General features: G+C 47.6%; 1 protein-coding gene across 1 annotated transcript in view; it reads left to right on the plus strand.

The window, feature by feature from the left end:
- Positions 1 to 4989: 4989 nt before the first annotated feature.
- Positions 4990 to 21277, plus strand: part of MAP7D2 (MAP7 domain containing 2) — a 77239-nt gene continuing 60951 nt past the window's right edge. Inside the window, 2 exon segments of the mRNA XM_037512627.2 lie at positions 4990 to 5016; positions 5019 to 5124. Coding sequence (XP_037368524.1) covers positions 4990 to 5016; positions 5019 to 5124 — 133 coding nt within the window.

Raw genomic sequence — 21277 nt, forward strand, 5'->3', positions numbered from 1 at the left:
GAAAATTTGACTTTTTTTTAAAAGCTTGTGATATGTGAGAATGTATACTTTGTTTTGTTTTTTGTTTTGGTGGTTTGATCTGAATGAATGCATTTGACCAGATCCCAGATACAAGACTCTTCTGAGTGAGTGAATTTGTTAAAACCTGTGTTTGAAAGGCATTATTTTCTAATGGTAAATTGGTTGTCCAGACTGACTTTAGATTGCCAATAGCACATTCACTGCTGTGCAGAGATAGAGGTGCAGTAGATTTTTACCCTTCTGGTCAACTTGCTCAGAGACCAGTCTTTTTTTTCTGTTCCAATCTAGGTGGTTTTCTTCAGTTCACAATCTGATATCGGCAGATCCAAAAATGGGAACAAAATCTGAGTAAAGTCCCATTGCCGATTTGATCACTGGGCTGTCCAGTGTAGAATTAGCTGAATTTTGCAAATTTTATAAGGTTGCACATACTTACAATTTTAAATACCTCTTAGAAATCTTAGCATAATAAGAATTTCCTTAACTTGATAAAGGTTATCTACCAAAAGCAAACACAGAAACTCATTATTTTAAAAAGGCTAGTTACTTAATCTTCCCTAGAAGCGGTAAACATTAACTTCATTAAATTACACCTTTCATTACACAGCTTTTTAATATTTCATGTGACAAAGCAAGAAGTGCCACATTCAGTCCTGCTGCACACTGCAGAGTACAGAAATTCATCCGAGGAAAAGCACTCAGTTGATTGAGTTGCAGACTGCAATAAGCATTGCTTTCAGGGAACACCATTTTTAGTTGAAAGAACAACTGGCAAACTTGTTATTCAAATTTGGATTTTTAGTCAACATTTTCTCAAAAGGAATGAAATGAGCCTCTCCCTTCAAAGAAAGCAACTGACGGTATTTGTTGCCAGTGACAAAATTCGAACTTTCAAGTGAAAATGAGAAATATGGAAAAAAGTAATCTCTGCCACTATTACCTTGACAGTTTCACAGGAAAGCTGAAGAGTTCGGTGATGGTATTAATGAATGTGACTATTTGATATTGTAGGATGAAATGTGTTGACATTTACAAGATCTTCATAGCCTCAGTGATCCAATGTTTTTCAATGGATGGTGGATTTTCATGTAACAGGATGAAAAAAAGCTCATTGATTCAGTGTTAAATTCCACATTGCAACTAACCTTTGACAAATTACCATTTGTCAAGATTAGAGTGTAGTAGCAAAGAACATGCACAGTTATCCGGAAAAGCTATGAATGCATTCCTCTCTTTGCCAACTACATACCTCTGAGGCCAGATTTCCTTCATATGTTCAGCCCAAAACAGCATATTGCAACACAATGAATACAAAAGCAGATAGGAGACTCTTCTGTTAAACCAGACAGTATAAAGAAATTTGCAAAAATATGAAACAAAGCCACTCATTTCAGTAAGTTATGTTTTTGTTCCTTTTCATTAAAAATGTTAAGCATTTTGTTTATTGTTGAATTAATATTAAATGTTTTTAATCTCTAATGTCAATATTGATAGTTATAAACCAAAAATGAGCCATGTCATTCTAAGGAAAACTGTGTTGCCAATAAATAATTTGTGTTTTCAAGTAAAAGTTAAAAGAGTTTTGGAAAACTTAACATCCACCACCTAATATTAACGGCAGATGCAAAAGTTCTTTGGGAGTCTCGATTTTAGGTGTACAGTTAGGGGTTGGTAAGCTTTCTGTAAAACCCCGGATAGTAAATACAGGCTTTGTAGACCAGGTGAGCTCTGTTAAAGTTTCTCAGACCTGCCCATTGTAGCACAACATGTAAAGGACATGCAATCAAGTGTGGCTACAGTCTAGGAAAACTAGTAACAGAAATAGGTGGCAGGCTGCATTTGACCTATGGGCCATACTTTGTGCATACCTATGCAGTAAACTGGCAGTCAGTTAGGTAGCAATAAATTTTAATAAGATAATCAACTAGATTTTTATGTTAACCTAATGGGGAAAACCTAGTAAGCTGATGCCTTTTTTTTGTTTTGTTTTTAATGGCTTGAGTAGTTAAGACATTGTGCTCATAGGTAGTATGACATGTTATAGAAATGCTGATTTCCTCCCAATTAACCCCTGATTTCAATATAATACTAATAATCCAGTATGATATGGTGAATAGAAAAGTTACTGTTAATGTAAGTTCATATTGTAATTATGATTTTCTAAATGAGGAACAGATACTAAGTCACACTAAACCATAATAAATAATAGATGCAGCAACAAAAAGACTAGAGGGCTTAGAATCAAGCCTGTGTGCATGGAAAGCTGATAAAAGTCACTGGGGAAAGGATTGGGTGGTGCTGGGAAAACATTTTAGAGAGAAAAGTAAATTTGGACCTATGACGCCATATAGAGAACATAAAATGCTTTAGAGTAAAGGCAAGTCTATAGTGGAGGAAACTGAAGACTTTGAAGCTAGTGAAGTCTCTATTAATGAACTCTGAAAGCACAAACCATCAGGTGAAAAAAAATGGGTGAATTTCATAGCCTTGAGGAACTAGGAAGTTTTGATGAGGACTACATTATTTGCATGACCTTGCTTGCTTTTTTGTTGCAAGAGAAAAGTACCTCTTCTGTGGGGAAATGGCAGCCAATTATATAAAATTACTGCATCCATGTTGTATTTACTGAAGTTGATTATGGTTGTGTCAGAATAACATTAGGAAATACACTTTGACTTTTAAGGTAAAGGGCCATGAATACATCTGTAATGTATGTGTGTGTATACATATATTTTTATATGCTACTTAAAAACAGGATAAAGAAATACTGAGCTCTAGATCAGAGCACAAATGGTAAGTAAATGGGGTAAACATTTTAAATGTGAGAGCAGTTGTGAACCTGAGTAAAGGATATATGAGTGTTGTCAACTTACTCAAATTTTGTATGTTTCAGATGTATTTCCATATCAGAAGCCTTCTAAAATAGATTTCCGCTTCAAAATTAAGTTGTGCTAATCCTTGAAAAGGTTAGTTGGCTAGGGGGAGGTACTTGGAATGTTTAAACCCATAAGGAATTACCTAGAATACTAGATTTTTATCTTTCCAGAGATGCCTGGAAATCAAGGAAAAAGACAGGCAGGCCAGTAGATGCACAAAGAATGAACAGGTAACTTACAGAAGAGTAAATCAGAATGGATAGCGAATGTATTTTTGATTAGTATATAGCTGCAATGGACAGATGGTGCAAACAATTACAAGCAAGGAAAAATATCTTAGGCAAAGTATTTTAGATAAATGGAAACCATGCATCCGTCACAACACTGAGCTACACAAATACATTTAACGAAAGTGACTTGAGAGGAATGGAAGTGCGAACATACCCTTTGGGGAAAAAAAAAAAAAAAAACTAGGAGCGGTTCTACACTTCCATGTCAGCACGCCATGAAGTCAGGAGTTGGGTGAATTAGAAATGATATCCAAAATCTGTGAAAGAGAGTGGAAACAGCTTCCTTTCCCTTAGTCACTTGGCTCAATTTTCTTGGGTTAGAAACAGCCTTTGTTTACAGCCCAGGGGCCAGCGCCCACTTGGCCACTTTCATGCCCATTTGTGTCTCAACCCTCCTGGCTTTCTCAGCCCTTAAGCCCTACTCGCGGCTCACCTTTGGGAGTGTCACATGTTCCTAACATTTTTGTGCCACAAAAGGGCTCTTTCCAAGCATTTTGCGAAGAATGTGGATGCTGCCTCCTGAGGACTTCAGCTTGATTTTTTAAATTTGTTTTGCTAATTGCGTAATTTACATACCATAAAGTTCACCCACTTAAAATATACAAGTCCGTGGTTATTCAGTATGCTTTCAGTCAGTCAGCACCATAATCTAAACCCTAGAATATTCTCATCACCCTCCAAAGAAACTAGCCTTGCGCGTTAGTCATGCATTTCTCTCCGGGAGTAATAAACCTCGGGGCGCTGGCTGGTCGTCCGACGGAGAAAAGTGCGCCCCAGGCATCCCCTGGGCTGGGTCTCCGCTGGGCGGCTTGTGCCGGACTGTGGTCAACGCCGGACGGGCTGTGGTCTACGGCGGACGCCCTGAGCTGGCTGTGCAAAGAAGTCTTCAGTCTGCGTTTGAAAAGCTGGGAAGTGCTCGTGGCAGGGGTAAAAGGATGCCCAGGAGAAAGGCACGCCCCCCCATGCTTCCCGCTCCCCAACTTCTGAGGCTACCTGTTGAGCAGTTTCTCGCTTGCCGTCGCAGAGAGAGTCCTGGCAGGGATTTCCCTAGGGCGCGTCATCTGCGCCGAGAGTGCGGGCATGGTGGGAAGGCCCCCGTCCGCCGGCCGCGTGTGCCTGCCCTTCCTTGAAGGTCGACCGCGCCGGCTTACAGGAGACGCGCCCGCGGGGGCCGAACGCCGGTCTGGGGTGAGGGAAACCCGGCGCTTGGTGAAGGGGAATCTAAGTGTGCGGGGGCGGGGGGCAAGGGCCGGGGGAGTAGGGGTGTGGCTGTTCCGGTGCTGCACTGGGGGGCCTGGCCCAAGGGGCGCCTGTCTGAAACCCCAGGCCGGAACCGTTTCCTGAGCTCCGGCGCCCAGATGCGTGTGGACGCCTAGCGCGTGCATGCGAGTGGCAGGACAAGTGCTGGCTGTGAGAACTTGTGCATGCCGGGTGAGGACGTGTATGTACGAAGTGCTGGCTGTGTCCACGCTGCACGAGGCTGTGTGTGCACGCTCTGTGCGAGGAACTGCACCCTGCGTTTCTAACGGTTTGAGTGTTGACAGGGCGGGGGGGTGTGTCCGCGCGCCTGTGAAAACGTGGTACGTGCGCGCGCTGTGACAACTAGTGCGCACAGAACATGTGCAGGCCGGTGGGGTCCCGCAAGTGCACGCGGTGCGCGTGCGCGGCGTGAGAACCTGTGCGCACATCGCACGTGCACGCCGTGTGCGCAGGCCGTGTGAGGACGCGTGCGCGTGCGGAGGCGCGCGGGTCCGGTGCGGCGCGCGGGCCGGGCAGTGCGCCTGTGCGGCCGCCTGAGCCTGATGGAGCGCGGCGGCGGCGGCGGCGGCGGCGGAGCGGGAGCCGGGACGGAGGGGCCGGCGCGGGGCCCCCAGCTCCCGGGAAGATGGCCGAGCCCGGCGCGGTGCGAACCTCGCCCCCCAACCACCGGCCTTCAGGTAGGGTCCCGGGGCCAGCGGGCTCGTGGGGCTTCGCCCCTCCGGGGGCGGGGCGGATCCGCCGCGGGCAGCGTGGGGCAGCGGCTGTGGCGCGCGCGCGGCGGGGGCGCGACGCCGAGCGGGGATGAACGCCCTTCCGCAGACCCCGGGTCGCCCGGGCTGCTGAGCGAGGGGCCGCGCCCCTCGTGCTGCCGGTGCCCGGGTCCCCTGGAATCACCTGAGTGAGTGGGTGCGCTCGGGAGCGGCGAGGTGGATGGCAAGTGTGTCCTGCCGCGGGGAGCCGGGCGCACGCTTGATGCACCCCGCGCCGGGAGAGGGCGGCCCCGGGGATCCGGCCGTAGCCCGCGCGCCGGCCCCGCTCTGCGTTTTGGGAAACGCGCGCGAGCGACCGCTGCAGACCGTGACCGAGGTGGTCCAGCCTGGCGCTCGGCGGCGTCCCGGGGGCAGGACCCGCGCGACACCCCCTGGCCGGGGCTGGCGGACGCGAGCCCGGAGCCGGGTTCCCCCGCCGCCCGCGTGCGCGCCGAGGCCTCGGCTGTCTGCGGGGGGTCTGACCGCCTGCAGCCCGCTCTCCTGGCGACGCGGCGACGGAGCCTCCCGGCCCGCGAGACCGCAGCTGCGGGGAGCCAGGGGGGGGCTGCCCCCCAGCCGTCTGCCTGCCATGAGCCAAGCTGGGGGAGATTTGGAGGCCGTTTGGCAGAATTTTCGATGAGCGGGTCTCCTGTCTTCTAACGTTTCGTGAAGTGGTTGCAGTCGGCGGTGTAAGCGACGTGGACACTGATTTCGTCCAGTTTTTCCTGGCAACGTTTTATTTAAGTTCATGTGAGCTGTTTCAAAAGCATTTTTACTGCAGTGTAACATGCATCCACCTCCTTACGTCCCCCTCCCCCCCCAAAAAAAAAGACCACGCACAGATCTCAAGTGTACGAGTCAATGAATTACCACATAGTGAGGACCTGAGTGTTTTCCATCCGGTGACCCAAGGGAAGGGAAGAAATCAAGGGAAATGGTCGTTCGTCACTGAAAACATCCTTTTCATGCCCGGAGCGGGCGAAGCAGGTATTTTCTGCTTGGACCATCATGTCCATCTTTCACAGGAGCTTAAATCTTAGCCAGATTTTGTCTTTCTTCACCATGTACTTTAAGGCAGAATTTAAGAGATCCCACAGCACAGGGATGACAGGACTGTGACTAGGGAGCACTTCCGTTCCAGGGGAGAACCCACACCTCACCCTCAGAACCGGCTGGCGGGGATGCGGCCAGGAGAATACAACTTTGGGAAGGCGATGTGTTGCCTTGTGCATTTTTATTGTGTTGGCAGTTTAAATAATAGGTTCTTTAGATGTTTTCAAGGCAGAGTTGGGCTTTGAATTTATGAGTGGGATTTTAATTTATTTGAAGGAACTCAATAAGGGGACATTCTTACTAAGTTCTTGTTGGAAACTTATTTTAGAAACATTTAATGCACACTGCTCATAGCAAGATTAGCGTAAAGCTCTTTTCCTTGCTTTGAAATTGGAAGTGTGGGTAGATTGTGTTGTGTGAAGGTTTAGAATATTAGCTAAACTTCTGTGTGCTGTAAGATTGGTGTGGAAAATTTGGTGTGCTCAATTTAACTGCCAGGTAGTACCATGGTTTGTTCTTTTGAATGTTAGTGAGCCTCGGTGCTTCATCAAACAGTGTTGTCCTCAGACAAGCGTAGCGGCTTGATTATAAACCATCTTGGATACCGGTTCTTCTTAGTCCCAAAGGGCTTTGCGTTTGGGCCCCATAGCTAATGAGATTCACCCCCTCTTTGGTGAGGGTCAGCCATTGTTTCTAAGCTTGTGCTAAGTGCTGGAGGGCCCTCAGAGACAGAAAGTCCTGGAATGTTGGGGTTGCCCCACAGTTTCCTGGTGGCGCGGTTGGGGGAGAGGAGTTGGCAGTGGAGCTCCTGGGAGGAGTTGCCGAAGACCTGCGGGAATAGCTCTCTTGTTTCCTCTAGCCGCAGGTTCTGAAATTGAAATCCGTGCCTGCTCCCATTCCCGGCCTGTGAGGCCTTTCTTTGAATTACTCCCCAATGGAAATTACCAAAGCTGCTGTGCTTTTTGCGCCTGCCTTATGTATGCACAGTGTAAGGACTGCAGAGCAGGCGCCTGGGGCTTGACTACCTCAGCCAGCAGGCAGAATCTGCAGATAATCATCCGTCCCACTGCCTCAAGGTGGCGGTCCAGTGTCCCTACCCTGGCGATGACACCCCCCTGCCATGCCCCTTTTCCTCTCGGGGGCTCACTTTCTCTAGGCAGAATTAAGGAGCTTCTTCCCTCTCTTCTGTGCCGCCAGCGCAGCGCTCCCCCTGGTGCCAGCCTTGCAGTCCCCTTGCGGTCCTCTTGGCAGGCGGAGGCCGGGCCGCTGGGAGTGAGCTAGCGGCCCTTGTGCTGTGGCAGCTGCTGCAGCTGGAGTGAGGAGATGGTGATCCAGACTGCCCCAGTGCGAATGCCCCCCTCCCCCGTCCCCTCCTGCTGTCTCACCTGGGGGAAACTACTTGACATCTCTAATCTTCAGTTTTCTCACTTTTTTTTCCTTTTTTTTTTAAAGATTTATTTATTCATTTACACAAGAACAGGGGTACAGGCCAGATGTGCGGGATGGTGAGAGGATTCACCAGAGACAGAGCTGGGAACAGAACAGGCAGATCGACTGAAACACACTGCTGAGGGGAGCAGCGGGCGAGACAGGAGAGGCCTGCCATGCCAGCCAGAAATTGAACCCGTGCTGCAGAGGCTGCGGACAGCTTCACAGCGCTGCACTCAACCCGCTGTGCCACTGGGGAGGCCCGGTGGTGGGAATTCTGTGGGGACTACACTGAGAAAATAAAGCAAACATTGTAAAAAAAAAAAAAGAAAAGAAAAAGAAAAAAAGAACAGTGGTGTAAACTACATATAAATAATTTTTTTTAAGATTTGTTTTACTGATGCATACAAGAGCTGGGATGCAGGCCAGAGGTACGGGGTGGAGGTGAGAGGGTTCACCAGAGCGGGGAGCAGAACAGGCAGACTGACTGACATATACTGCTGAAGGGAGCAGCGGGCAAGACAGGAGAGGTCTGTGGCGCCATGTGGGTCACCTCCCTGGGCAGGGATCGAACTCCTGCAGCAGTGGCTACCAATATCTTCATAGTGCTGAGACTTAACCCCTTCTGCCAACAGGGAAGCCCCCCAAAATAAATTATTTTTAAAAATCAGCAAAGGCCAAATGGGAAGGAAAAAAATAAAATGGGCTTAAGAACAGGGTAGGGAGCTAAAAGCGCAGCTTCGAGGATGAAGGACTCTCTCTGTTCATGGTGCCCACACACGGTGTGTGCTCCATGCTTCACTGGCATGAGAACAAGGCCTGGGGCCAGATTACAGGAGCCTCCCTCAGTGCCCCCGGTGCATAGGCCAACTGGGTGACCATCCTACCTGGCCAGAGACTTTCCATGCACGTGGTCTGTGACCCATGTTCTTACTGTGCTGGGAACAGCTTCACTGGTTTGAGTGTTCAGTAAATCCTCACGAATAGGATTAAACAAACATGTTGGTGGAGGAGTTTGAGCATGTTTCCGAAGCCTATTGAACTTTCCAGGGCCTTCTGTGGGTAGCTATCGTTTACTGGGTTAAACTCGGGTTTGCCCATTGTTTCCTAGTATGTAGGAAATTGCTTTGAGGTAAGATGAGGTTCCCTGCTTGTCCTTCTGCTTGCATGTCCTCCATCCCCTGCCCTCCTTCAGGAGAATGTAGGGGTGCAAACAGAGTGTTCAGGAGAGCCTCCCCCCGCAGGGGCCACAGAAGAGTGGGGAGAGTAGCAAAGGCTGAAAGTAGGCCCCCAAGAAATCAGAATTTTTTATCCTTTCTCCAAATTGCATTTAAAACCATTCTTGAACACTTTAATCCTAAAACTGCTTTGACCTAAGAAGAGCAGATTGAGTCCGTGCATGTGTACGTATTATCGAGCCCCCTTGGCAGTGGAAAGAACTCTCTGGTCAGGAGGTAAATGCACAAAGTTGTATTTGGTCTGGGGCATCTGGCTTTGTTTAGTGGTGGCAGTAAAGGACTTGGACTTGGCAGGACTTTCAGGGAAACTGCTGGAAGTCTTTCTGACCCCAGTGGTTTCTCTTCTGATGTCCCAACCCTAGTGACACAACTGGCCAGAGCCCATCATTTGATTTCCGACCCTTCTTCCTCCGCGGGATTTAAGAATGTTCTCTCATTCCGATGAGATCTTCTGCGTTAGTTCTTTAGAAGAACATCCCACCTTCAGTAGCCATTAGACTGATTAGTTGGCTTACAAAACAGAAGGATATGCAGGGTTGATGAGGAAATGGGTATTTCTGGGAGATGCTAGTAAATTATCTGGAGGCCTTGGAGTGTTTGGTTTTTTTTTTTTTAAGATTTAGTTTATTTATTTATACATGCACTGGGTACAGTCAGAAGCGCGGGAGGGTGAGAGAATTCACCAGAGCCAGAGTGGGGAACAGAACAGGCAGACTGAATGAAATACACTGCTGAGGGGAGCAGCAGGCGGCAGGAGAGATCTGCATGCCTTGTGGGACCCTCACCGGTGGCCGGGATCAAACCGGCGCTGCAGAGGCTGCAGGCAGCTTCCCAGCCCAGCGCTCAACCGCTGCGCCACCAGGGAGGCCCGGCCTTGGAGTGTTTAACCAGCATTACCCCTGAATGTGCTCAGCATAGAAGTGCTTGAGTCGGGTGGCATGGGGTCATGCTGACCGTATTGCCTGGTTTGGGGGTCCTTTTTGTGTGCTGAGTGGGCTCTTTGAAAACTTTCATGGCGCTGCCCTCCAGCCCCCTTGCAGTACCGAAGGAGGAGATGCTTGAGCGTGGTTGCCCATGGGGCCCTGCAGCAGGAAGGGGTTGCTTAGTACCTAACACATATCTGGCTAGGGTGCATCTGCCCCCCAACATCAGAGCTGTGCGTGGACTAGGACTCGGGAGCCCCTTCATCTGTCTCTGAGGGTTGTCGGAATGTAGGCCTTGGTCTACTTCGCTCTCAGGAGGTGTTTCTTCTAGCCAGGAAGTTTCTTTTTAAGGGCCTTGTGATTATCAGAGTTCTGGTTGTAATTTAAGCCAGAGGAGAACAGTGAGAGCGAGCCGCACACTCACAGCACATTGGAGGGGACAACTGTCGGCGTCAAGACAAGTGCCCGTGGTGCCGCAGAACGACAGGGTCTGTCCCCGGGGTACATGGCTCCTGGCTGGCACTGGGGTTCCTTCACCATCAGGAATACCTGCCTTTCTTCTTAATGCCAAATAGGCCGGTGCGCTGTAGCCCCCAGCCAGCCTGTGGAGCTCTTCTTGCTCTCTCATGGTCTCAGCATCTCCCTTTGACCCTCTCCTTACCCATTTTTGCAGGAACAGCTCTAACGAGACAGCATTCACATAGCCTACATCTCACCCATTTAAATGCACAAGTCAGTGGTTTTCCACGGGTTCACAGTTGTACAGCCATCACCACAATCAATTTTAGAACATTTCTATCACCCCACAGATAAACCCCGTACCCATTAGCTGCCATTCCTCGGTCCCCCCTCAGTGCCCGCCCCTAGGCCTGGCAGCAGCCATCCACTCTGCGCTGTAGAGAGCTCTGGGCTCCGCCCATGGCCGTCTTCAGCCTTGGGTGCCCACACGTTGTGGTTGCCTTGAAGTCCACTGGTGGGTCTGCCTGCATCAGAGGCTTAGGAACTGGCACTCTGCTTTCTCCACCCCTCAGGGCCAGGACTTGCTTTCCCTGCAGAGGTTTGCCTTTTCACTTGCTGTGGGTTCCACTGTGGGGGGCCATGGAACCCTCAGAACCTGGGAGTAACCTCGCAGGTTGTACACTACACACATGTTCATTTTAGAGCCCGAATAAATAGTGCTGTTGTTGAGCACTTGGGTGCCAAGTGTCACCATAAGCACTTGCCATACATTATTTTATTTTATTTTAAAGATTTATTTTTTATTTAATTTATTTTATATAATTCTTTTTTTTTAAAGATTTATTTATTTATTTATACATGCACTGGGTACAGTCAGAAGCGCGGGAGGGTGAGAGAATTCACCAGAGCCAGAGCGGGGAGCAGAGCAGGCAGAAGGACTGAAGTACACTGCTGAGGGGAGCAGCGGGCGGCAGGAGAGGTCTGCGCGCCATGTGGGACCCTCCTCCGGTGGCCGGGGAACAGCCGGGGGTCGAACTGGCGCTGCAGAGGCTGTGGGCAGCTTCACAACCCAGCGCTCAACCGCTGCGCCACCGGGGAGGCCCTATTTTATATAATTCTTACATCAATTTTCATTTTTGAAAAGCTGTATGGAGATTCCTCAACCTACTAAAGACAGAGCTTCCATATGATCCAGCAATTCCACTCCTAGGTATTTACCCAGAAGACACAGAAACATTAATTCAAAAGGGCACCTGCACCCCTATGTTTCCAGCAGCACTATTCACAATAGCTAAGCTATGGAAACAACCCAAATGCCCCCAAATAGATGATTGGATAAAGATTTATTTTTATTTTTACATACAAGAACCAAGGTACAGGCTAGATATGTGGGAGGGTGAGCGGATTCACCAGAGACAGAGCCGGTAACAGAACAGGCAGATTGACTGAAGTACACTGCGGAGGGGAGCAGCGGGCGAGACAGGAGAGGTCTGCTCGCCATGTGGGTATCTCCACGGCCGGCGGGGATCGAACCGGCACTGCAGAGGCTGCGGACAGCTTCACAGCGCTGCGCTCAACCTCCTGCGCCACCAGGGAGGCCCCGTTCATTCATTATTTTACTTTATTCCTCACAACCACCTTTTATGTTGTTTTTACCCTCATTTTAGAGTTGCTTTGCTCATCTTTCCCTGTTACAAACCACTCCAAAACGCAGTGCTTTGCAAGATTCTAGGGGTTGAATGAGCTCAGTTGAATGGTTCTGCTCCAGGTGAGTTGCTGATGCTGCTGCGGTCACCCAGGAGCTCAGTTTGGCTCAGAATGTCCAGATGTCTAGTCCCAGGGGCTCCTGGACATCCTTCCAACTTGGCAGCTGCTTCAAGAGTAAGAAGTTGCCAGTTCTCTTGTGGCCTTGGACTTGGAAGTCCCGGATTGCCCCTTTTGCTGCATTCTGTGGTTAAAGTAAGTCACCAGGCCAGCTCAGGGAAAATAGACTCCACTCTGACTTTCCAGGGCAGGGAAAACAGACTCCACCTCTTGGTGTGAGGAGTGGCATGTGCCTACTTGGGGAGGAGGAATCTCCCCTTTTGGATTATCTACACGACAGATAAGTACATTGAAATTATCAGAGGTTGGGCCTCCCCGGTGGTGCAGCGGTTGAGCGCTGGGTTGCGAAGCTGCCCGCGGCCTCTGCGATGCCGGTTCGATCCCCGGCTGCTCCCCGGCCACCGGAGGAGGGTCCCACAGGGCGCACAGACCTCTCCTGCCGCCCGCTGCTCCCCTCAGCAGTGTACTTCGGTCCTTCTGCCTGCTCTGCTCCCCGCTCTGGCTCTGGTGAATTCTCTCACCCTCCCGCGCTTCTTACTGTACCCAGTGCTTGTATAAACAAAACAAAAATAAATAAATAAATAAATAAAACATGCCTCTATTAAAAAAAAAAAAGAAATTATCAGAGGTTAAGTAATTTACAAGGTCACACAGTAAGTGGCAAGCCAGGACTCACACCCAAGTGTGCTTGATTCCAGAGGTAAGTGTTTTTAACCCCCGCATCACTGTCTCTTCCCAAAGAGACTATAACAAGCTCCTTTTGCACGTGGGTCCCCTCATCTTCTGTGCCCCTCTCAAGAGCTAACTCAGAACTCTCTATCCATATTTTCAAGGATTTTGTGTGCCTTTTCCTTAGTTCACAGTTGGTTTTTTCCACCAAAGCTGATGAGGACTCATTTCTTAGGATTAGAGTACAATTTTCGTTAACTAAAATGTTTAGAGGAAGAGGACTTCCATTTAACAATGTCCTGGGTTGCCAGGAGTCAGCCCCCCAGCCTCTCTGAACTGGCCTTTATTATTGGGGTTTGGAGGATCTCCTCAGCATGCCTGCCTGGGGTAGTTCACTGCAGTGGGTGTGGCCGAGGGTTGCGGCTCTTGCTGCACCTCTGCTCATCCTTCTGGAAGGCCCATGGAAGATTTTCTGCTCTAGGCAATGAGTAACTAACTGGTGAAGGACGGGTGTTGGTTTTCCCCTCTAATTTCCAGTCTGCTGTTGACCAGTATCTTGTTAAAATACAATTAAGAAGAAAAATAAAATATGAAAGCCATAGAAAATCCAGGTCCTGATTTTTAATAATTATTTTCAAGGATGTCAGATTACTTTGTCAGATGGCTCCTAACCTTTCTATTTTTTTTTTAATATTTAAAGAGCAGGTTTATTTGAAAAGGGATAGGATAGTAAAAGACACTTGCATAGACACCAGCGGGCAGGAAGAGCTGCCCCAAAGGGACAGGTTTGCTGAGAGGCCTGCATGGTTGCAGGCGGGCGGCCTTGAGGAGAGCGGCCTCTGCTGAGGGAGGTCAGTGAGTTGAAGTCCTGGCCTGGTACAGGTCACGGGCAGGCAGGAAGCTGCCGCCCTGCAGAGGGAGAAAGTTGATGAAAAGAAGCACCTGCATAGTCACAGGTGGACAGACGGCATGCTGCCTCCTAACCTTTCTAAATGCGTGCTCTCACTTTACGTTCATGTGGCTGATAACATCTCCAGAACAGGATACTGGCACCATCCATGGGCCACACTCTGAGTAGCTCTGTTCTGGGCCTACATTTCCCAGAGGGTATAGTAGAGTCTTTAATTGTATTGTAAGATATAACAAGTGCATCAAGCTAATTTCATGAATATTTTCATTATGAATATAAAGTAAATTTAAAGAAAAATACTAAGTAATAGTATAGGTTGGTGCTGGCAAATACAAATAGGATGTAGGCCACGTATGTAATCTCTAAATATTCTAATAGCCACATTCAAATTAAAAAGAAACAAGTGAGGGGCCTCCCTGGTGGCACAGGAGGTTAAGTCTCAGCACTATGAAGCTATCCCCGACCAGGGAGCTGACCCACATGGTGCATTAGACCTTTCCTGTTTCTCCCGCTGCTCCCCTCAGCAGTGTGTTTCGGTCAGTCTGCCTGTTCTGCTCCCCACTCTGGCTCTGGTAAATCCTCTCACCCCCTGCATCTCTGGCTACAGCCCAGTTCTTGTATGCATAAGTAAGTAAATCTTTAAAAATAAATAAATGAACATAAAAAGAGACAAGTGAAATTAATATAATACAATTTAACCCAATATAGTCAAGGCATTAGTAGTTCAACATATAATTAATATAAAGAATTATCAATGAAATGACTCACATTCCTTTTTATTTTTGTTTAATTTTATTTTTATTAAGGTAACATTGTTTACAACATTGTATATGATTTACACGTTTAGGGTCACACCCTCCGTCAAAGCACCAGAAGTCCTCCACCATAGTCCATTGTGTTTTTAATTAATTTTGTTTTGTTTTGTTTCACGTACTTGCTAATATTTAGATAACACAGGATTTCTCTCCTCCTCCCGCTGTGGCTCTCCCCCCACCCAGACACCCACAGTCCTTCGTGGTCCATCGTGTTCTCCCCTCTTCTCACCCCTCCCGTTTTCTCTCCCCTCCTCTCCTGGATGCCTCAGGTCTGTGGTCAGCTTTCAAGGGTTGGTTTTAAAGTTTGTCTTTGTGTGACCCTTTGTTTGGTGTCTCTCTAGCCCACATGTAAGTGAATTCATCCAGTATTTCTCTTTCTCCTGTTGGCTTTCTTCACTTACTATAAGCCCTTCTAGCTCCATCCATGTTGCTACCAATGGCATGAGTTTGTCTTTTTTGATGGCCGAGTAGTGTCATACATCCGTCATGTTATGCATCCTGTTGATCCACTCATCTGTCTGGGGGCATTTGGGTTGTTTGCATAGCTTCGCCGTTGTAAACGGTGCTGCTGTAAACATGGGAGTACAGGTTTCCTTTCAAATTAGTGTTTTCATCTTGGGGATAGATACCTAGGAATGGGGTACTTAGGGGTAGCATGGCAAGTCCATTTTTAGTCTTTGGGGGAATCCCCACGCTTCTTTCCGTAAGGGTGGACCGGTCCACACGCCCACCCATGGTGTAAAAGGGCTCCTTTTTCTCCTCACCCTTACCAGCACTTACTGTCTCTGGCCTTTTTGATGTGGGCTGTTATCCACAGGTGTGAGGGGGTAGCTCCTGGTGGGTTTGATTGCCTTTTCCTGATAATAAGTGATGATGAACATTTTTCTCTGTGCCTGTTGGGCATCTGTTTGTCTTCTTTGGAGACGTGTCTGTTTCGCTCCTCTGCCCATTTTTTTGATCAGGCTGTTTTCTTTCTGTTGAGTTGTATGAGCTCTTTGTAGATTTTCTATATCAGTCCCTTGTCAGATGTGTGGAGTGCAAATATTTTCTCCCATTCAGTGAGGTGTCTCTTTATTTCGGGTCTCTTTAGCTCTACAGAAACTTCGCAGCTGGATGCAGTCTCCTTTGTTTTCCTTGCTGCTGGTAGTGGATACACAAAGGTATTTCTGAAGTTTATGTCATGAAGTGTTTTGCCTATGTGCTTATATTATGGTTTCAGGTCTTACATTCGAGTCCTGTACCCATTTTAAGTCAATCTTCGTGTATGGAGAGAAATAGTGGTCTGGTTTCATTCGTTTGCATGTGGCTTTCCAATTTTCCCAACGCCATGTATTGAAGAGACTTTCCTTGTTCCAGTATATATTCCTTGCTCTTTTGTCATAGGTTCGTTGTCTGTATATGTATAATTTTATTTCTGGGCTCTCGATTCTATTCCATTGGTCTTTGTGTCTGTTTTTATTCCAGTACCATGCTGTCTTAATTATCATACCTTATCATATAGTTTGAAGTCTTGAAGTAGAATGCCACCATTTTTCCCATATTCTTTTTTTTATTTAAATTTGTAACTCATTTACACGTCTGTAATTTGGGCGTTAGATTTTTATTTCTCCATGTGTGCACGTGCTTCATTCACCCTCGGCCAAACCTCCTGTGGAGATAGCACATTCTATTCTTTGTGCCCAGTCTTCAAAGTCCAGTGTGTATTTTACTGTTCCAGCTCCTCTCCATTTTGACTAGCACAATTCAAGTGCTCAGTAGCCAACTGTGGCTAGCAGCTACCACGTTGGACAGTGGCTAGAGCATTTCCATCATGGCAGAAAGTTCCAGTGGTCTAGAATGAGCCCCTTGGTCATATAGGGTACCATGGTATTGAGTGAGGTCACTATGCTGTTGAGTGTGGTGTGAAGAAGGGGTATGTGAGGGTACCTAGTCTATCTTGGATCCCTTGCTTGGGTGTACTTAATGGAAAGATGCTTTCACCAAACAGTTGTTGAGTCGGTGAGAGAAAGCTTTATATAAAAGTGACGGACTAGTGGGAGAGAGCAGTATTAGCCACCTCAGGCTCCTCTGGGTGCGGTGCCGGGGTCCAGTGGGGCATCCCGTCTGCTGGATACAGTCTGTTAATCTTTGTTGCTGTGGGCTCTGAGGTCAGTTCTGGCCTTTCTACCCCAGACTGGTGCTGTGTCTTCCTAGTGCCAGCTCACAAAAGCCACCCTCTTGGCTGACAGGACAGACACCCTAACTCTGGGGACCACGTCTTTGAGCATTTGCTGTGACATCACAGGCTGGTTCCTCCTCCCAAGTCTTCAGTCTGATTATAGATTGAGCTGGTACTAGCTGTACAGGCCTCACTGGGCAGACACTCGCTTTTAGGCCTGCAAGTTGTCCCCCTGCCTGAGCATTCGGCTTGCCTGCACCTTTGACCCCAAGTCTTTGCAAATTCACTGCGGGTTTAGGAAGTCGGAAGTGTGAAACCCCACTTGCATGAATAAATGCATTGGATTAATTTTTAGCTCAGTTTTTCTATCCCTGCTCTTGTTTTTGTCTTTCTCACCCACGTCGTGTATTTATTTCTGCTGTATTGTATATGAGCAGAAGGAACGAGAGAAGAGCACCATTGAATACCTCAAGTTAATAAGCACGGAGCAGGAAGCCTGCAGCCTGAGGCTTGGGCCAGGGCCCAAAGCCCTCTATGAAGCAGCGCTCTGTGTCACTGTCTTTTTCTCGAGAGTGCTTAGGGGTGGTGTCCCTCTCAGGGCCTTTTCGCTTCTTTACCTCAATAATTTTGCGTGTTCAGGTCTCTTGACCCGAACAGGGGTGATAATTGGGGGTGAAATATTGTGACCGCCGTCAGTGGAGATAAAGGTTATGAACAGAATTCAACAGCAGTCCTTTTATTAGCGAGGCCACCAATATTATTTAAACAGCTTTAGTTATATCTTCAGTCTAAAAGCCCTCTTTTAAAAATTTCTAATTCTGATTGTGATGTTCTTACTGCAGAGCATGTGCCCGCTCTCCTTTTTTCTCCTCATCCATCTAAATTTCCACTTCACTTGATTTTTTTTTTCTTCAGCCACAGATTATTTCTAGAGAATAACTGCTTCTTATTAATGGTCCATTAATTCCCACCTTGCCTTCTCTTTTGGGATGAGGTTAATTTAACCCTTTCAGAGAACAGTCAATGGGTTGTTTTCCACTGCCCTGTTCTGCTTTCATTTCTCTTGTCTTTCATTTTCTCTCAGTTTTGACCGAGGGACCTGAAAAACTTGATGCCTTTCTATTGAGGACTGTTGAATGTCCTTTGTTTTACATAATTTCATCTTCATTTGTTGAAAATTAAAAGGATTCTTGCCACTTTGGCATGTAAGAATGATTTCAGAGTAAGTACCTCTTATAATCAGGCCCGTTCCAACAGGAGATGCCACACAGGAGAGACAGCAGGTCCAGTAGAACTTTCTGTGAGGATGGAAATGCTCTACACCTGGACTGTTCCATGTGATGACCAGGCCACATGTGACTATTAAGCACTGAGCAAATGAATTTTTGCTGTGTCTGATTTTAAATAATTTAAGTATAAATTGCCACATGGAGTTGTGGCTGGACTGTGCATTTAACTAGATGTTGACTGACTTTGTGAGATTGGGAATGAGACCTCAGCCAAGTCACTTCAAACTCACCTATTCTTGGTTTCTCCTTGCCATACTCTGGTATTTGGCACTTGCCATTTAACCACTCAGATGTGTGTAGGCCACCAAGAACCCAGCTGGCGGCTATCCTCTTTGGTTCATAACAGGTCTGTAAGGCCCTGATGGAACAGGAAGAACTTATTTTTGTCTATTGGTGGCTCTGGGGTGCCCATGGTTAGCCATTCCTTTTCTGTCCCCACCTCCATTTTGGTTACACACTTGGTTGGAGATATCAGACCAGTAAGACATCACCAGACCATTAGATGAAACTGTTAGCTGTTCAGGATTTGGGTGGTCTGTGGGGAGATGTTTTCCAGTGAGAAGTTGGTGGGATCTTAGACCACAGGCCTAAGCGCGAGAAACCTGGGGCTGGTGGTGAGGTTGGCAAGGACATCTGGGGGCATTGGGCACCACGGCTGAATTAATCATGTTCCCTCTTCTCTGGGACTTGCTTGCTAAACTAGATAAGCCTCAGCTCTCCTGTTGCAGCTTGCTCCTCAGAAACTGTGGCCTCTGGCGTTGGCCAGTGAGAACTCACTTGATTGTAAGTGAGATGGAATGCTAGGAAATCTGACTGGTGCTTTCTAACTCTGAGATGCTGTGATCCCCCACTGGCAGCCCAGGAGGCCGAGGGTAGAGTAGTCTGGTCTTCACCCTTCTTGTCAGCAAGATTGCTAGTGTGTAGGCTTGGAGCCTACAGTCTTACCAGCCCCTCCCCCATTACAGCCAGAACTGGGAGCTCTGCCACCTCCTCCTCTCCTGACCATCCTCATCACCATTGCCTGGGTCATACCTTGTCACACCACCTGACTTATCACAAGAGACTTAGGAGTCTCTGTCCCTCTGTTTAGGTCACCCTCTTGGCACATATCCATCATGTCACACTCTTGGGGGTTTTTTGTTTGCTTTTTAAATTGAGGTAACATTACAACACTGTGTAGGTTTCAGGTATATAATTTCTCACCTCAGCGAGTGTACATATCACACGCTTCCACCACCAGATTTCCACTTACCGTCCACTACCAACCAGTTGGTAAACCAACCAACCGGTTGGTTCCTTCTACCCACTCCGCCTCCCTCCATCCCCTCTGGTAACCACCATTCTCTTGTCAGGGTCTAAGGGTTTGATTTTGTTACATTTTGCTTGTTCATTTGCTCTCCCCCTTTATATTCCACAAATTAGTGAAATGATCTCTCACCTCCTGACTTATTTCACTTAGCATAATCCCCTCAAGGTCTATCTGTGCTGTTACAGATGGCAAGATTTTGTCTTTTTTATGGCTGAGTAGTATTCCATTGTGTATATATACCACATCTTCTCATTCTATTCATCCGTCGTTGGGCATTTGGGTTTTTTCCATATCTTGGATGTTGTGAATGGTGTTCAATGAACACAGGGATGCATATCTTTTTGAATTGCCACTTTCTTCTTTAACCTCCTCAGATGTCTGTCTAGCGTGAGTATAATCTAAACTGCTTGTGGGGTCTCTTAGATGGGTAGGGATGAGGTTACTACTTACACCTTTAGCCCCCTCTCTGTGGCAGTGACCACCCCAGCTGGTAGTACCCAGTACACTCTGCACCTGTTTGCACCTCACTGTTTATGTGTGTGCTATTCCTGTGCCCAGAATTCCCTTCCTTTCTGTGTCTGCCACATTCATCCTCCAGTATTTGGCTTTACATAGCACCTCCTCTCTGAAGCCTCCCACAATCACATACTCTCAGTATCTTTTTCTTTTCTTTTTTGTATTAGTGTTGATAACTAATGCAAAATAGTTAATGCCCTTGGGGAGCCATTATCCTGCCAACCACATGACTGGACCCTTTGGTATTCCTGCCAGGAGAACATGAGAGTTTCAGTTCCTCCACATCATTGGCAGCACTTCGTATTGTCAACCTTTTATATTTTAACCATGTCACGTGCCCCCTGGTATATGCCCTGGGGGCAGATGCACAGACACCACTCCCAGGTAGGTGCTGTGTCCTTCTTTCTCCAATATAGCTTTATTGCAACTCGTTGGTACTTTATTATAAATATTTCTTTGCATGTCTGTCTGACCAAACTGTACACACCTTATGAGTCAGGTTGTATAAGTGGCTGGTTGAATAAGTGCTCCTTGGGTGGTAAAAAAAAAATGACTGAGAGTGGTTTTCCACAGAGAAGGGAGGAAAGCTGAAGATGTAAATGAACGCCCATGCTTACAGCCCCATCCTGCTGGAGGTAGGGTTTCTCCCAAGTGAAAATAGGCCCAGAACAAGAAACGTGGTTTCTAGCTTCTGCACACTGCTGTCTTTCCCAAGATAGTTAATCTAGAAGTGAGTAATGCCCTAGCAGAAGGTTGGGCCTCAAGTCCTGGAGGGCATTGCTTGGAAATGACTTCATGTGTATGTAAATGAAGGGTGGGAAATGTAGTTCGGGCAGGCTGGCTTCTGGGGAGTCTGATCTTGGCCCTTGTGCAGACACCCAAGTTTTCCTTTTCCCTGGACTCTGCTCATGTAGCAAAGTACTGCAGCTTCTCTTGTGGAAGGAGAGAATGGAAGGTAAGCATGGCTGTCTGTCTTGATCTTGGGGAATGTCACATGTGTAGACTTGAACCCCCTTGGAAACTTGAGGCTGACATTCCTGAGGAAGGTGATGCCAGAGCAGAAATCCATTTCGGAGGCCCCCGGTCACAGGGTGGTGGATGCAGATGTCGGGGAATCAGGGAGACAAACCTGGAAGGTGGAGTTAGTATTTGACAAAAGACAGGATTGTGCCTTCTTTGGGTCTGTGCCGGCAGGAGTAACTTCTTTCTGCTTTCTAGTCTATTCCCCAGTTTTCTATGCTGGGCACCCACCTAGTTTCATGGGTTCAGTCTTATCTTTACAGGCCTGTGGAGCATTGGCAGCATTCCTGCAGCTTGGCATTACTTTGATGCTCTAGAGAGTGGCATGTGCGGGAAACCTTGCCACGTGGCAGGAGATGCCTCTTGCCCTCACAGGAAGACTTTCCTGCCAGGCTTTTGAGAAAAGCATTACTACAGGGTACGCGTTGCTGTTACGGGCCTATGCTGGGCTTGCCAGTGGGCCCGTGCTG

Source organism: Talpa occidentalis, unplaced genomic scaffold (genome assembly GCF_014898055.3).
Source record: "Talpa occidentalis isolate TD23 unplaced genomic scaffold, MPIMG_talOcc4v2.1 talOcc4.15, whole genome shotgun sequence".
Taxonomy (NCBI): domain Eukaryota; kingdom Metazoa; phylum Chordata; class Mammalia; order Eulipotyphla; family Talpidae; genus Talpa; species Talpa occidentalis.